Genomic DNA, 18,441 nt, shown 5'->3' with positions numbered 1-18,441 from the left:
GCCTGCGCGTCCGGAGCCTGCGCTCCGCAGCGGGGGAGGCCACAACAGTGAGAGGCCCGCATACCGCAAAAAAAAAAAAAAAAAAAAAAAAAAAATGGAGTTCAATATTTCAAGGTACAAGTGGTCAACATTGTCCAATGCTTTTTGAGAACTTTGGTCAGGACTAAAAAGTAACCTGTGGATTTATTGACAAAGAGCTCCTTAGTGGCCTTTAACCAGGCAGCTTTGGGGGAGGATCAGACTGGAAGCCAGATTGGAGAAGTTGAGGAGTGACTGGGAATGTGAAGAAACGGAGGGAGTTAAGTGGGTGTTTGGGTGCTTGAAGTGGAAACATGGGGGCAGGCAGCTTTTTCAGGCAGTATAAGTTCCCTTTTTATGCATGTGTTCTAGTTTATCCCTGAACATAACACATCACAGAATAACTTTAACTTTATTTTTCCATGCTGTGGCCTTTTTCTGTGATTTATTGTGGGGAAAGGAGTTTAGCAAGTGGGAAGTCAAGAGTGATCTTTTTAAGAGCTCTTTATTACCCCTAAAATAATGCACTAATTATCCCTCCTCATTGTTTCTCTCATTAAGTTTCTCTTAATGAGAAACTAATTCTCATTAAGAAATAAAACGAATCAACCTTTGGACCTGTTGCTAAAACATAATCATTTATTGAGTTACAGAATGATGTTTAATAATTTCTAGTGAGTGGGCTTATTTCAACCTGACACATTTTAAACTGTTAAATGCTACATGTTGCCAAAACATAATAGTATTCTTTTTTTAGGGGGGAGGGATAGAGAGGAGTGTTTAAATGACGTGGGCTTATTTAAAATTCCACAAGTTATGTAAAATTTTATTACAATAGAAGGTATAGTGAATTCCTTATATTAAAGAAGATGTAAATGGATTCTTGATTCTTCTAGCAGTCAACACTTTTTTAAGTATTAGCCTTTTACATACTAAAATTTAATAGTGTTTTATATTTTAATTTTGACATAATTTCTTATAATTCAGGTTCTCTTTAATGCCTGTTTTCTACTCATAGACTTCATTGAAATTTTGTAATAAGATAAGAGTTTGGGTTTAGACTACATTTTGGGCAATCTATAAGTTGTTGGACGAATGAATGTTGAGGGTTTTCAGATCAGATTGAAAATTCAGTTTAAAGAAATGAAACTTATTTTAGGTGCATCCTTTATAATGTGAAATTAGAGGAGTCAAGCAAAGAGGAGATGTAAATATATATAAAAAACTCACCACTAATAATGAAATTCAAATTATAATGTTAAGTAAATGCCGTTTCTGTCTATTAAATTGGTAAAGATGAATGTTTACACAAAAATCTGTACATAAATGTTCATAGCAGCTTTATTTGTGATAGTTAAGAGCTAGAAACACCTCAATTGTCTGTCAGTATTCCGTACAATAATAAGGAACAAACTTGATACAGGCAGCAACTTGGGATGAATCTCAAAGACATTATGCTGAGTGGGAGAAAACAGCTTGAAAGTTTGTATACTGTTATGATTTCCATTTATTCGACATTCTCAAAAAGACAAAACTATATTGGTAGAAAACAGATCAGTAACTGAATAGGGTTAGGGTCTGACTAAAAAGGAATAGCCTGAGGGAGTCTTTTGGAGTGATAGAACTCTTCTATATCCTGACTGTGGTAGTGGGTAAATAAATTTATACCTGTGTTAAAATTTGTAAAACTGTACACCAAGAGAAAAAGTCAGTTTTACTGTATGATAATTGTAACTAAAAATAACTGCAGTTAGAGAAAAATTGGTAAGGTAATATGCTGATATATAGTAGTGAAGTGGATCCTCTCGGTTGGTGGGAATATCATTGGTAATATCATTATGCAGATATTAAACACCATTTTACTTTTTAATTTAATGATATGGGAAATGTATTCACAATAATATATCAAAAGAGGAGGCTAGGGGCTTCTCTGGTGGCGCAGTGGTTGAGAGTCCGCCTGCCGATGCAGGGGACATGGGTTCATGCCCCGGTCCGGGAGGATCCCACATGCCGCAGAGCGGCTGGGCCCATGAGCTATGGCCGCTGAGCCTGCGCGTCCGGAGCCTGTGCTCCGCAACAGGAGAGGCCACAACAGTGAGAGGCCCGTGTACCGAAAAAAAAAAAAAAAAGGAGGCTAAAAAAACTCTACATCATAATTCCTGGTATATTAGAAGCATGTTTTCCCCCAAAAAAGTATATAAAATTACCCTTTGTTCAAACACCCTCATTATGAGAGGAAAGCCAGAAACTGGGGCCACTGCACTTAAGTCCTTTGCCTGCTTGACTGTTCTGTTCGGGATTACAGCAGCCAGAGTCTTTTCAGGGACTGATAAAAGGTCATTCATTGGGCCAAGCATTCTGAACACAGCTGTCTCAGCTGCATATCAATCATTTGTTTTCTCAGAAAAAAACTTTGATGGTTCTGAGGATAATTTATTGTTTGGAGAGAGTCAAGATTCACTTTCTAAATCCATGAATACCAATGATGAACATATGCATTATCTGAATTCTAGTAGTGACAGTGGTTTTTCAGGCTTTCAGGAGATTGGTTTACCTGGGTTGAAGTTGTACAAGTTTTTTTTTTTTTTTGTCATATGTTTTCTCTTTGGTAAATACCTTCCAGTGGAATGACTGGTTACAGGAGGTGTATGTTTAACTTTTAGGAGTCTGCCAAACTGTTTTCCAAAGTGATTGTACTACTTTACATTCCTTCCAGTAGTGTGTGATATTTCTAGGTGTTCTACATCTTTTTTTTTTAAAGTTATAATTGACTCTGCATCTTTGTTAACACTTAATATAGTCAGTTTAAAAAATTTTAGTCAATTTAGTGAGTGTGTGGTGTTATCTCATGTTTTGAAACAACTTTATTGATTTATAATTCACATACCATATAATTCACCCACATAAAATATATAATTAATAATTTTTAGTAGTATATTCACAGTTATGTGCAACTATCACCACCACTGTAAGATGTTTTCAACATTTCAAAAAGAAATCCTGGGGACTTCCCTGGTGGCACAGTGGTTAAGAATCCACCTGCCAATGCAGGGGACACGGGTTAGAGCCCTGGTCCAGGAAGATCCCACATGCTGCGAAGCAGCTAAGCCTGTGCGCCACAACTACTGAGCCTGTGCTCTAGAGCCTGTGAGCCACAACTGCTGAGCCCACGCGCCACAACTACTGAAGACCTTAAGCCTAGAGCCTGTGCTCTGCAACAAGAGAAGCCACTGCAATGAGAAGCCTGCGCACCATAACGAAGAGTAGCCCCCACTCACCGCAACTAGAAAAAGTCTGCGCACAACAAGACCCAACACAACCATAAATAAACAAACAAATAAATAAATTTATTTAAAAAAAATCCTGTACTCTTTAGCTTTCAACCCACCCCCACCATGTCTCCCCCCAACCATCTCACCCTCACCTCCCAGCCCTAAGTAACCACTAAACTACTTTCTGTCAGTATAGATTTCCCTGTTCTGGACATTTCATATAAATGGAATCATGTAATGTGTAGTCCTTTGGTGACTGGCTTCTCTCACTTAGCATAATGTTTTCAAAGTTTATACATGTTGTAGCATGTATCGGTATTTTAATGCTTTTAATGGCTGAATAATATTACATTGTAGTGATGTACCACAATTTGTTTATTCATTTGTCAGTTGAATGGATATTTGGGATGTTTCTACCTTTGGGCTATTATGAATAATCCTGCTATAAACATTCATATACAAGTTTTTTGTGTGGATGTGTTTTTGTCTCTCTTGAGCATATACCTAGGAGTGGAATTGCTGGATCATATGGTATCTCTAATCTTTTGAAGAATTGCAAATCTGTTTTCTAAAGTGGCTGTACTATTTTACATTCCACCAGCAGTGTGTGAGGATTCCAATTTCTCCATGTCTGCATCACACTTTTTATTATCTATTTGATACTTATCATCCTAGTGGATGTGAAGTGTATCTTGTAAATTTATTTATTTATTTATTTTTGCCTGCATTGGGTCTTCTTTGCTGCACGCAGGCTTTCTCTAGTTGTGGCGAGTGGGGGCTGCTCTTCGTTGCAGTGCGTGGGCTTCTCATTGCAGTGGCTTCTCTAGTTGTGGAGCATTGGCTCTAGGCGCGTGAGCTTCAGTAGTTGTGGCACGTGGGCTCAGTAGTTGTGGCTCGCGGGCTCTAGAGTGCAGGCTCAGTAGTTGTGGCACACTGGCTTAGTTGCTCTGTGGCATGTGAGATCTTCCTGGACCAGGGATCAAACCTGTGTCCCCTGCGTTGGGAGGTGGATTCTTAACCACTGTGCCACCAGGGAAGTCCCATTAAGTAGGTGGTGTATTTTAAAAGATAAAGTAATCATTTGGTTTTTGTTTTGTAAATTATATTGTTTTGATAGCTTCCCGGGGTCAAGTGTGTATTTGGTAAAAGACATAGTGAATAGCTCTTCAGTAATGGAGGAATGAGATTTTCCTCTCTTCAGCTGGAATAACTTTTATCTAGCCATTGAAAATATAGTGTACAAGTTAGGTGAGAAGTAAGAGCTAGGGCTCAGTATGAGGGTGGTCTGTATTCCTCATGGAAGTGCTCATGTTTTAACTGTAACTGCCAAGGGGAAAAGAGAAAATAAGACAGAAATAAGGAGAGATTTTGTCTCTAGTGTCAAGTGTACTTTGAATTAATAGATAACTTCTAGTGTTTTTGCTTCAAAACACTAAAAGATACCATTATATAGAATATCATATACATGCCTTTCAACCTATTCTGCTGTTATTCTTTGTCTTATTTTATTATGTTTTATCTTTTTTAAGTTGAACTATAATTTACATGCAATAAAATGTATAGCTCTTAAATGATCAGTGATGATTTTTGTTAAGTGTATATACGCATGTACCTGTCACTCAGAACAAATTCTTTTATTTATTTATTTTTAATTTGTATTGGATTATAGTTGATTTACAATGTTATGTTAGTTTCAGGTGTACAGCAAAGTGAATCAGTTATACATATACATATATCCACTCTTTTTTAGATTCTTTTCCCATATAGACCATTACAGAGTATTGAGTAGAGTTCCCTGTGCTATACAGTAGGTGCTTATTAGTTATCTGTCTTATATATAGTAGTGTGTATGTGTCGATCCAATCTCCCAGTTTATCCCTCCCCCTCCCTCCACCCCTGCCTTACCCCTGGTAACGGTAAGTTTGTTTTCTACATCTGTAACTCTGTTTCTGTTTTGTAGATAAGTTCATTTGTACCCCTTTTTAAGATTCCACATATAAGTGATATCATATGATATTTGTCTTTCTCTGACTTACTTCACTCAGTATGACAATAGAACAAGTTTTTATCTCCTGCCTCTTTCCAGTCAATTTCCCAACTGTAGAGGCAGCAACCACTTTCTGGTTTCTATCACCATAAATTAGTTTCCCCATTGCTGGAGAATTTTCTGTGTTAGACTGTTTGGATATGTTTTTGTAAGGTGATATTGGAAATGTTTTCAAGAGGAGTATAGACTTTTGTAAGAAACTTTTGATTTCCTGGTTATATACTACTGAATTCTCAGAATCAGTGGTCCAACCTGATTGCTCCCTAACTAGGAGACAAGAGTATATTAATGAAATTTAGTCTGATTGCTACTTTACTGTTTTACCTTTGTTCTTATTTGAAAAAACAACAGGTTTTTCTTTGAGAGAACTCTGTGATCTTATATTACTTTTCCTTGATTTCGTCATGTCACTGTTAATTAAATCAGTTGTTTATTCAAAATGTGATTATAGATCTTTTTCCATGGATGCTGAAATTTTATCTTAAATTAGTAGAGTTTAAAATGTTGCCAGTGATTATTATGTTATTTTATTTCAACATAGTTTGTATGATGATAAGAAATTTACATTCATCATACTCATGGTAATGTTAGCACGTGACATTTGCAATTTCCCAGTTTATAAAATGCTAACATGTGCATGAAAAAATACTTAATTCAATCTAATTCACCTGTGCTTTTATTTGTTGAATGATCTTACTATTTAAATATTAGTCATCTTTAATAATGTGGTTTTTATTTTATTTTTTATTCTAGTTCATTTAGCCCCTAAAGAAATAACAGTGTCTAAGGAACAAGAAGAGGAACCTGATAGCCTAGTTAAATATTTCAGTGTTGTTTGGTGTAAGCCTTCAAAGAAAAAACACAAAAAGTGGGAAGGTGATGCTGTTCTTATTGTAAAAGGAAAGTCATTTACATTAAAGGATTTGGAAGGCAAAGACATTGGAAGAGGTATTGTGATATTACCTGATGTTTATGATTTGGTCTAAAATTAATATATACTCTGGCTACAAAATTGAAATGTAATTGGGTTTTATAAAGTTGTTCCTTAATTGACTGTCATGTCTAAATTATCTCATAAACATAAAATTATCTCTTAATCGTGAGTCTGACAGTCTTATGTATACTCAGTGAGATGAATCTCATCCCATGGTTTCATTTTCTCCAAAAATAAAATGGCCAGCCAGGTATATACAGTTACATTGGCATTTTTGTGAGATAAAGCAGTTTGTCTTGGTGTGTTTTACATCTTTTTTTTTTTTTTTCCAGAATGCTGAGTGATTAAAAGTTAAAAAAATGTTGGTATTAGGAGTGGAATGATATTTAACTTCAATGATACCTAAAAAAAAATTGAAAATAACAAGGAGATAATGACTAGACATGACCTAAATTAATACATACAAATTAGAGGTTACCATTATTTCCGTTATAAAATGTTGCCAGCATGATTTGTACAAATTAGCCCACAAATCAGAGTACCTAAAACCATTATGGTTTTTTTGCATTGTCTCTTACTGTTCAGTTCTGAGTGTGGCCCATAATTATAAAATCTGTTCTACAAGTTCACTCATTCATTTGAAAACACCATAGTTTATAGCTTTCAGTAACTGTTATGTGCTAAGCACTATGCTAGGAGTAAGCATCCAAAGATGGATATAGTTTATAGTTTAGTGGGGGCAGGGCAATGTAATTGATAATTAGGAAGCACTAAGGTAATTGTTTCAATGAGAATTTTTGCTAAGCACAATACGAGCATATATAGAAGGACCATTTAAGTTGACCTTCGAGGCTAACGGAAAGCTTCATAGGAGTTATTGTTTAAGGTAATATTTGAAGGATGGATAATTTTGTGGGGGATGAGAAAGGGGCAAGGCATATGTACAGGTTCACAGGCAAAACTACTTCAGTGTTTCAGGAATGTAGTGTATGAAGTGCAGTGACAAAGAGGCAAGAGTTGAGCCTGAATGGAATGATCTGCAATAGAATTTTTTATTATAAAAATATTGAACAAATGCTATATATTCACAATTATTCTTAGTGTTTAGAGAAATTTAAAAAGAAAAATTGCAGTACACATTCCATGTTGTTAGTTAGGGTAGATTGTGGCAAAATTTTTGGAGAACTTGTTTATACCTATTTAGTGAAATTATATTCTAAAGCTATGTAGAGAGGTAAAAATTATCAGAATTACCCTGGAACATCTGTTACCCATAAGATATAGTATATATGGTTTTGAGTATGTATAGTTTGTAATAAAATGATCTTTCAGTTGCAAGTAATGATAAATGCAAATTAGGTTATAAACAGTGGGTTTTTGCTCTGACTACCCAAGCACAATCACCTACGGTGCTTTTAAAAAATGCCAGTGCTTAGGCCTTGACCTCTGAGGCTCTGATTATTTGGTCTGGATGGTGCGGAGAGGGGCTGGACATCCATGTGTTTTAGGTTTCCAGATGATTGTCATATCCAGCAGGAGTTGAATCCACTGGTTTAAACATTAATGGAGGTTTTAATTGGCTTTCAAAGTGAAAACATCCAAACATAAGACTTGGTTGCTTAATTATAACATTAATAAATATATCAATCTGGAGTTAATCTTGCAAGTTATTGCCTATAATGCAAGCGGTTTTTCTTTTAAATAAATTGGATATACAGCATTTAAATATTGTTAATGTAGGAATAAACACTCTAAGAAAACTGAAGGCTGTAATGCTGAAATTGCTAATAGCTTGTGATAATGTCGTCAGATTCAATTGACTGTCATTACACAATACCCAGAAAAGAATAAGTGTGGGAAACAGAGTTCAAGAGTTTAAAGAAAGTCTTCTGGAGACTTAGAGATGTTTGAGACAGTCATCACTATGGATCAGAGTGAAATGAGAGATCTTGGAATTAGAGACTTTTGAAGATGCCTCAAAATTATGTTTATTCTTATCTCCCATTTTCATGTGATTAATAGGAATTGGATTAATAGTGTTGGATTCTATATGAAGATAAAACTATTCTCTTCCTTCGTGTGGAGAGATCAAGACTATTGTTAAATTGAGATAGTTTGGGAAATGGAGGGATGGGTCTTTAGCATTGAGGAACTCCAGCCAAATAACTTCTTCCTGTATCAGACCTCTATCATAAATAATTGAAGAATGTATATTATGTAGTTACCAATTGTCATGGATTGTAACTATTAGCCCAGTTTTAATAGGGAATTGTAGCAATTTCCAGCTAGTTTTAAAAGGGTCATGTCATGTTTTTCTAAAATGTGATGATCTTTTATTTTTTGTTTCTAGAGACTTAAAAAAGTTTTTGTTGTACACAGTTTTTGCCCCTCCTAGTCGCACAGAAACCATGCATTTAATGTAGACAAGCATAGGAGTCTAAAATTCCCTCACTCTGTCTGGTTAATGAGTTCATTTTAAACAGACTCTGACTAACTTACTCATATTTATATTGCATCAGCACCTTACACATGGCAGCACTTAATAAATGTCTGTTGAATTAATAATAACTCAAGTTTGATATTATAAAATATGCCACTTTTTATTCAGGAGCTAGAACTTGGACTATCAGTGGCTTCTATGACAAATATATTTTTACTATGCTATCTTAGGTGGAACAGTACAGTACTAGTTGTGGTAGAAATTGTTTTTATTGCTAGTTCTGCACATTTCCAGCTGTTTCCAAGTGGAAATAGAGCTGCCCTGGTATTTCTCTAGTTTGTTCACAAGAAAGGAGGGTCCATATAGTCTATCAAACTCTTTTCTTGGCTTGATTTTCTACAGACAGCAGATGGCAAAACTATGAATACAATAGGCTGTATTTTCAGTAATTAAGAAAAGCCTTGCCTCTCTAAAACTTGCCTAATTTTTATAACTATATAATTATTCATGCCTTCTGATTTTTGCATGTATGTGTGTGTGTTTTTACTAAAATGATAAATTATATTTTTGTTCTGGCTAATGGTTATATGAGGCTATTTGCATTCCAAGTAGTTTTTATTCTGTACAGTTACAGGAAGAAGACTCTGGTTACACTAATGAAGTCATTTTAGAGTGTCAATAAATTAAATTAAATTTTTTCTTCTCAATTTAAAGGCATTGGATATAAATTCAAAGAGCTTGAAAAGATTGAAGAGGGCCAAACAATGATGATTGGTGGAAAAGAAATAGAAGTCATGGGTATAATCTCTCGAGATGATTTCAACAGTGGCAGATGTTTTCAGCTTGGAGGAGGAAGTTCTACTGCCTTATGTTCTTCTCAAGCTGTCAAGAAGTGTTTCTCTAACCCTTTCAAAAGTGTCTGTAAACTAAGTTCAAAGGAAAATAGACAGAACAGTTTCCAAAGTTGCAGACCACGCCATGACCCATATGCACCAAGTAAGATTTCAAAACTAGTTTGAGTATTATGTTTTTACTGTCTAAAGATGTTTTGGTATGTGAATTTAAAGTTTAAATTTTGTATTAAAGCTTTCAGGTAAAAGTATATATTATTTTTCAGACATACAGTCTGACATAAGGGATAATGTTGAAGATGAGTAACAATATAGTGTGAGAATTATTTCATAAGTAAATACAATTGCAAGAATACAGTAATCAAAATACTATACATGTGTTAAAGGAAAATTGTGTAAATTGTAGATGTATACACACATACATACATGTATATGATTTTGAGTAAAATCTGATATCTTTAGTAGGGAGAAAAATTAGTAAATTCATGAGTTAGGAGTATTTTTGAGCTTCCGTTTTGAAGACCATATGCTTTGATCACGTATATTAGTGATTTAATTCAGTATTAAAATATTGAAAGGTCAGATGTCATGTAAAGAATTCAAATTTTATTCACGAGAATTCAGTTCATAAAGTTAATTTTCACATTAATGAATTAAAAAATTACATAAAAAATAAAACCATGTCTGTTTATGACTTTTTAAAATTTGATTGTTCAGTCAACAAGTATTTTTTGTGTGCCTTTTATACACTGGGCCCAGAGGTGAAACTATCATGACAGAGCTTCTCATTTGGTGAGGAGACAGACAAGAAATTTGAATTATAGTGTAGTAGATGTAGAAGTTGGAGAATAGGCTTTTTTCATAACAGTAGTAAAATAAAAGTATTAAAATAACTATTAAAATAATCATAAATAAAAGTATTAAAATAACTATTTTCCCCTCTTGCAAGTATTATGGAAACAGAGAATTTTTGAAATGGACCTTTCAGGTAATTTAGACCAATCCCTTCACTATGCATTTGAGTAAACTGAGTCCCAGAAGGATGAACTGACTTGCTTGAATTAAAATAACTGTTGGCATAATTGAGATTAAAACCCCCAAATTAAAAATTCCTAGCTCTATTCTAGCTTGTTTGAGACTTAATTGAAATTTAGAGAGTGGAAGCTTATGCTTCTGATTTTTCTCTTTATCTAAATATTTTGTCTGTCCCACTAGCTCTTTTAACAAGCCTCCTTCTCTCCTTTATTCTTATTTCTCTTTGCCTTCCTGTCATGTAATAATAGAGGGCTGTGGGGAACTGAAAAGAATACTGTACTTAGTCAAAGACTTGAGTTAGAGTCTTGGTTTTACCACTGAACTAACTGGTTCTTCAACCTGTTGGGGGAGTCACTTCTTTAATGTTTTTGCCTCCTCATGTGTAAAATGTGGGTTCTAATAACTACCATAGAGACTTAGAGTGCCTGGTATATGTTGTGTATGATAAATATTTGTTGACTGAGTGAATGAAAAATTTTATTGTGATAATTTATATATATGTGTATATGAGCATGTGTGGGTGTGTGTAAGCAAGCCCTTTTTGTAAATGATAAATAGTTGATTATTCTCTCTCTCTCTGTCTTTTTTTTATCTTGCTAAGGTTAGGACTAAGTTGTACACTTAAAACTAAAGCATGACAGATTTTGTTAGCATTGAATGATGCCTCATCATTGTGAAGGTAGAGGAGCATCTTAAGATTTGAATTGGTGTCCTATTGCTGTGTGCTTTAGGTTTTTTCTTGACGCTGGGTACTTTGTTAGATGACTTATGATTCTGTGGTCCTTCTTGCTTGAGCTGTGTAATCATCTTTACCTCTATCTTCTTTTTTTCCCTTTGTCCTTTTTAAAAGATAGAAAAAAATGGGGCCATTCTTGGTTGGAAATCCACAAGGCATACACTCTTGCTTTGTTACTGGGATATAGAGGAAACCCAAGGGCCAAGTTTTCCATGTTCACTCCCTAGTCCCCTACCTGCCAGGAATTCACCTCAAAAATGAGAGGTGAATTCCTGGTTGCTCAGAAATGTGGGAAGATCACAGAAAATTTTCCTCTGGGTAATTGCTACCAGTAAACACAATCAGACTCTCATTCCTGTGACTATGTATTTCCACATTGATGGTTATTTATTTAATCTCCTTTTTTTTTCGGCCACACTATGCAGCTTGTGGGATTTTAGTTCCCCGACCAGGGATTGAACCCGCGTCCTCGGCAGTAAAAGCTCGGAGTCTTAAGCACTGGACCGCCAGGGCATTCCCATATTTGATCTCCTGGAACCCATCTTTTAAAAATCTCCTTTTCTCATCTTTGTTCTCTTTTTTTCTTTTTGTTTATTTTTTAAAATTTATTTTGTTTAACCATGATGTAGACATACAAATATATCCAAAAAATTATTTTGATGAGTTTATTTTCTGATTTCAGATTTATCAGTTGAGACTGGCTTTCTAGTTATGTTTGATTTTGTTTTTTTGGGTGACTTTTAATAAATCTTATAAATTGTATTAGCATATTTCTAAAGAATTACATTGTTATTTGATGGTTACTTCATGCTGCTTTGCAAAGATTCATGAATTTTACATTTATGAATGAAGTGATTAACTTTAAGCAAATAATCATGGTGAAGTCAATGGAAAATTTGTCATTCTTTCTCAGTTCTTCTGAATAATAGGAGTAATGGTCATTGTTAGTGAGTACAAGAATGAAAAAAGGGAGCCTTTATTTTAAATTTGGAAAGCCTTTCCAGAATAAGAAGCTGTGAGCATTAGAAAGAGCATCTTGGCAAAATTCCAACCTGTGCTTTGAGTTGGAAATAGTTCTCTTTGCTCTGAATACTGAACTATTAAGTGTTGTGACTGAATTCTTTATTAGACAACAGTGAATTTCAGTGGTTTCAAAGCACTTTTGGGCATGAAGTTTGGAAAGCTCTTCGCAATTCTTTGCATGAAATCTTACATCAATAAGGCAAGAGATTTTATTTTTTTAATTTTGTACCTTTGCTTAGCATTGATGTTACTGAATTTCAAAGTTTTTTTGCCACAAGAGCAAAGATAATGTAGTTACTGACAGAGTGAAATTGGAATACATTTATAATTATACTTTTCTCTTTTTCTTAAGATTCCCTTGTTATGCTACGACCAGATAATAATCACCAGTGGATGTTCAATAAGAACCGTTTTCCTGTTGTGGATGTAGTGATAGATCCTCACCTTGTATTTCACCTGCGACCACATCAGAAAGAAGGGATCATATTCCTTTATGAATGTGTGATGGGAATGAGGTAGGAAAATAATTTGTTTAATCTGAGCTTTGATTTAACCTGTAACATAATGGTTTTCTAGGACCAGCCTGATATATAATGCGTCTCAGTGGGTACCGCACATATTTTAGTTGGTAGGAATGGCAAATGGTACTTAATGTGTATGTTTATTCCGCAGGTAGTTCTTTTTTTTTTTTTTGTGGTACGCGGGCCTCTCACCGTTGTGGCCTCTCCCTCTGTGGAGCAGAGGCTCCGGACGCGCAGGCCCAGCAGCCATGGCTCACGAGACCAGCTGCTCCGTGGCATGTGGGATACTCCCGGACCGGGGCACGAACCCGCGTCCCCTGCATCGGCAGGCGGACTCCCAACCACTGCGCCACCAGGGAAGCCCCCCACCCAGCTTTTTTTAAGCAGATTTTATTTTTAAATTTATTTTTTAACTTATTTTTGGCTGCGTTGGGTCTTCGTTGCAGTGCACGGTCTTTCTCTAGTTGCCGCGAGTGGGGGCTACTCTTCATTATGGTGTGCAGGCTTCTCATTGCAGTGGCCTCTCTTGTTGCGGAGCACGGCCTCTAGGCACGTGGGCTTCAGTAGTTGTGGCATGTGGGCTCAGTAGTTGTGGCTTGCAGGCTCGAGAGTTCAGGCTCAGTAGTTGTGGCTCACTGACTTAGTTGTTCCACGGCATGTGGGGTCTTCCCGGACCAGGGATCAAACCCATGTCCCCTGCATTGGCAGGCGGATTCCTAAGCACTGCACCACCAGGGAAGTCCTCCTCCTCCCCTTTTAAAATTGAGTTTTCTTAAAGAATTGTAGTCGAAGTACAGCTGAAGTATCAATAGAAGACACATACATACATACAAACCAGACAAAGGGGGTAAAAAGAAATCAAAGGTCTCTGCTAACATGTTAGTACATTTCCTTCCAGTCCTTTTTTGTTTTTTTTTTTAATGCATAGGACCTTGATTTTTATATTGGTCATTTACTAGGGAGTTGGAAATGTAAACTCCCCCAAACTCTAAGAACCCGTTGAATGATGACAAGTTAAGGGAAAACTATTTCCTAGAAACTTTCTAGATTCATGTTCTTTCTCAAATCTGTTCTTCCTTTTGGAGATCTTATCTCACTTGGCCTGAGAACCATATTTGATTTCTTCTCTCTCACCTTCTCTATCTAATCAAACCTAAACTTTTGATTATTTTGACCTCCCAAATATCATTTGGGTCCTAATTATTTCTGGCACCTCACTGTAGCAGCTCTAATAACTGGTGTCATAAAATTATATTTTATCTGGACTATTGCAATGGTTTCTAACTTGTGTATCTGCTTCTGATACTTCTCAGATTCATTCTCCTTATCACCAGCTTGATTTTTCTGAAAACAATTCTGAACATGGCACTTCCTTGCTTAAAATTATTACAATTCTCAGAACTTAGAGCAGTGTTTCCTAATCTGTGATATGCACTTTACTGGGTTGTGTATGGGATCATTTTAGGTATACATGGACAAACTTTATTTTTTACTTTTAATAGTAGCATATTGAGTTAATGAATAATTAGAAAGAAATAGCACATTAAACTTCTTGTTTCCCAGATAAATTGTGCTTAGAAAGAGTTTTCAAATAAATCTAAGTAAAAAAGTGAGTTGATTTAAAGAAAAATAATAAATAATAACATATAGTATCACATGTATGGCAAAAAATTGTAATGGTAGTCATGAAAGACTGATGTTTGGGAGATTCTGACCTACAAGATACACTCTGAGCTTTCAAGGATAAGTATCCTCATCTTCTGTCTTCTTCCTATTTTGCCAGCTTCCTAGCTTTTATTTTCTTGCTTGGAATTCAGTTCAAGCTCCAACTATACTGATCTACCTGATTAATGTAGTGAATTCCTATTTACCTTTAAAACTCTGCTCAAGTTTCGTCTTCAAGGGAAGTCTTCCTGTTCTCTTCCCTATACCATGATGATGGATGATGGATGGTGGATGATGGATCACTATTTTCTCTCTGCCACTCACTATGTCTCAGTTAGCTGACATCTTGCAGTGGCAAATTGTTGATCTAAAATAATAATAGTGGTTATGATGCATGTTTGTAATTTTTTCTCTACCCTTTGAAATGGAGAACATATATAAAATTGTGTGTGTGTTTTTTTTTTTTTTTTTGGCTGCGTCGGGTCTTAGTTGAGGCCTGTGGGATCTTTCATTGCGGCGTGCGGGCTCTTTGTTGCAGTGCGCAGGCTTCTCTCTAGTTGTGGTGTGCAGGCTCCAGAGCTCGTGGGCTCAGTAGTTGTGGTGTGCAGGCTTACTTGCCCCGTTGCATGTGGGATCTTAGTTCCCTGACCAAGGATCGAACCCGCATCCCCTGCATTGGAAGGCAGATTCTTAATCACAGGACCACCAGGGAAGTCCCCTATAAAATTGTTTTTGGTTATTCTTTCTACTAGTAAGAAATACAATGGATTAACAAACAACACTTATATTTTTGGTAATATCCTTAATTCCTTTGGATTTTGTAACTTTTAAAATGTATATCTAATACATTCAAAGAGCTTTAAAAACTATGAAGTGGTATAAAATGCCACTTACTTATATTATTATATTCCTTATAATATTTAATTTTAAATTACATTAACCAAGTAGGTTTGTTGGATGAGAGTTTTACTAAATTACATGTATTAGATCAAATAGTTAGTGTTTAATATTTCTTACAGCTCAAGGAGCTGTTTTGGTTGAGGACTTCATTTTACTGCCAGAGAATCATAAATACAGACCAATAGATCTTTCTGGTTTACATTTCAATATATTTTAAACTGTTTTGATATCTAATACTGTAACTGATAAAAACTGCTCAACTGTTGGTGATGAGAAGCATGGTTATAGTTAAATTATTCAAAGGTAGATATAAAATTGGGATTCATTTCTAATCTCTAAATATAGATACATGATAGTAACATGATTTAGATTCAACTCTAATTTCAAGTTGTTTTAGTAATTTAGTTGACAAATATGTAATGAATATAATTAGCAAAGATGCAAAAGAGAGATATGTCATAAATCAGCTGATTGAAGAGCTAGAAAAAGTGTTTAGTGGGAGCTAGAATTCATCCTACGTACAAAATATCAGCTTCTGGTTCTTGACTAATAGGTGATGATGTTAGGGACATAAAATATTTTCCTTTTGTAATTGAAGGAAGTGTAATTATTTCTCACAGGGTGAATGGCAGATGTGGAGCTATTCTTGCTGATGAAATGGGTTTAGGGAAAACATTGCAATGTATTTCGCTCATCTGGACTCTACAGTGTCAGGGACCCTACGGTGGCAAGCCAGTAATAAAGAAGACACTTATTGTCTCACCTGGAAGCTTGGTGAATAATTGGAGGAAAGAATTTCAAAAATGGCTAGGAAGTGAAAGGATCAAGATATTTACTGTTGATCAGGTAAGAGACTTTTAAAAGTTTAGCCCTGGTCATTTACTAAATCTCTAGATTTTCAAATCAATACTGCAGTTTTCACTATCTACGTAGCAGTTTTTCAAGTGTAAGTAACTCTGACCCTTTGCAGATAAATGGAATCTTGCCCTACAATTTGTTCATGAGTTAACATATTCTAATACCTAGTTAATGGTTGTCAAGAATACGCTGCTTAAATTTGATTTCACACAGTTTTTGCCCATGATTTGTTAAATATTATCTTTTTTTTTTTTTAGGACCACAAAGTAGAAGAATTCACCAAATCTCCATTTTATTCTGTTCTTATCATCAGTTACGAAATGTTACTTCGTTCCCTGGATCAAATTAAGAATATAAAATTTGATCTTCTAATTTGTGATGAAGGGCATCGTTTGAAGAACAGTACCATTAAGACAGCTACAGCCCTCATTAGCCTCGCCTGTGAGAAAAGGATAATTCTAACTGGTCTGTATTTACTTTTGGGGAGATATGATGGTATTTTTGCCTAGTGAATATGCAAAACTTGTAATATGATGTTTGGCATCCAGAGATTTGATGGTATTGAGTGGAATTCATACTAATAAACCTATGTTAGTTGAGTCTTGGTAGGATTCTGAATTATTTAAATCCTATGTAATGTTCTGCAATCCAGATTTTGGTTTCTTTGAGGAATAAACACAATGGTGTCATGGTAAAGAAGGTAGGAGATGGGACTAGACTGCTTGTGCTTGGTTTCCAAGTCTGTGCAACTTTGGGCAAGTTATACTTCTCTGTACCTCAATTTCCTTATGTGTGGAATAGGGATAGTAAGACCATCTACTTCATAGAGTTGTTGTGAGGGTCAAATGAGTTAATCCATGTAAAGGTCCTGGAAGACTACCCTATACATGGTAAGTGTTTAATATAAATATCCTTTATTTTTATATGTTTGTGCTGTATGCATATGGTTTTTTGCTGCCCAAAGCTTCTGGCCCAGATTGTCTGGAAGGATGAGATAGACTGTAAATACAAGAATCCTTTTCTACCCAATCCTTTTTAGCTTAAGGCCTAGACTAGAATTAGGCCTGAATAACTCAGTGTAGCTTTTCTCCCACACCTCACTTTGGTCTTATGTGGTAGCAGAGGAAAGAAGAGAGTTGTATTCATTACTAAGGTTTGCGACCCTTCCGTTTTCTACTTACGGCTCTATTTCCCTGTCATCTTTAATCCTCTTGGAAGGGATGGGTAGGGCATGATTATCCTTATTACATCATATCTCATGGTGTCCTTCATGTGTCCTATATGCATGTCAGAGCTCTCCTCTGAAGTTTAAATGAGGAGGGAGAAAGGGTGTGACCAAGAGTTTATTCCTCCATTCCACATCTTTAGGGTAGAAGTATGCCCTGGAGCAACAGAGAAAACTCCCCCTGTTGTGCTCTCATTGAGTTGGGGTGTGGAGGGTACCCATCTTTAAGTAATTTGTGATCATTTGACTTCCAATTTGTGAAGAAGGATTGTATTAGCCATTACCAAATGTGATTTTTAAAACTATATTTGCTTTTTAGAAATGATTTTGGGAACTGTTAAATGACCTTTACATTCTTCACATTTAGTCACTTAAAGATAATAAAGATAAAAAGGACAGGGATCAAATCTCACAGTTATATCTACCCCCAAAATTTAGTAGATGTTCAACAAATGTTTGTCAGTAATACTGGTGATATGGAAACCAGAGAATAGAAAAACAGACTTTGAACATTTAGTAGAGGCTGTTTTTAAAGAAAAAAATGAGTTGGGGAAATGGAAAACTTAATCTAGGTAATTTCTGTATCTTTGGCTATTTGAGAAACTAAGTGGATTCCTTATACTTCTTGACTATCTTTTGATTTTGAGATCCTTGGGGCCAGAAAAGCAATGGAAAAAAGATTTAGCTGAATTTAGTTACACTGTGTTGGAAGAAAAAAGCAGAGACTGTTTCTTTTTACTGCTCAATGTGGGGTCAATATTGCTTATTTAAAGAGTAGTAACAGCTATGGAGTTAAAAAGATTGACATTCGAAGGGGAAAGAAAAAGAAATAAAAAGGGAGAGTGAGAAACTCTCCTAAAAGATTACTTTTAGGTAATAATAATAGAATAATAAAAAAATAATAGATTCTCCTCTA

At 35.4% G+C, this 18,441-nt stretch overlaps 1 protein-coding gene across 2 annotated transcripts in view; it reads left to right on the top strand.

Moving 5' to 3' along the window:
• The window catches only part of RAD54B (RAD54 homolog B), a 96,956-nt gene that overhangs the window by 54,620 nt on the left and 23,895 nt on the right, over positions 1-18,441 (top strand). For both annotated transcript variants that reach the window (XM_060115701.1, XM_060115702.1), the window contains 5 exons: positions 6,091-6,285; positions 9,426-9,707; positions 12,709-12,871; positions 16,063-16,288; positions 16,558-16,765. In XM_060115701.1, coding sequence (XP_059971684.1) covers positions 6,091-6,285; positions 9,426-9,707; positions 12,709-12,871; positions 16,063-16,288; positions 16,558-16,765 — 1,074 coding nt within the window. The remainder of the gene's footprint in view (positions 1-6,090; positions 6,286-9,425; positions 9,708-12,708; positions 12,872-16,062; positions 16,289-16,557; positions 16,766-18,441) is intronic.

Source organism: Mesoplodon densirostris, chromosome 13 (assembly GCF_025265405.1).
Source record: "Mesoplodon densirostris isolate mMesDen1 chromosome 13, mMesDen1 primary haplotype, whole genome shotgun sequence".
Lineage (NCBI taxonomy): Eukaryota > Metazoa > Chordata > Mammalia > Artiodactyla > Ziphiidae > Mesoplodon > Mesoplodon densirostris.
This window is presented reverse-complemented; position numbering and strand designations above follow the sequence as displayed.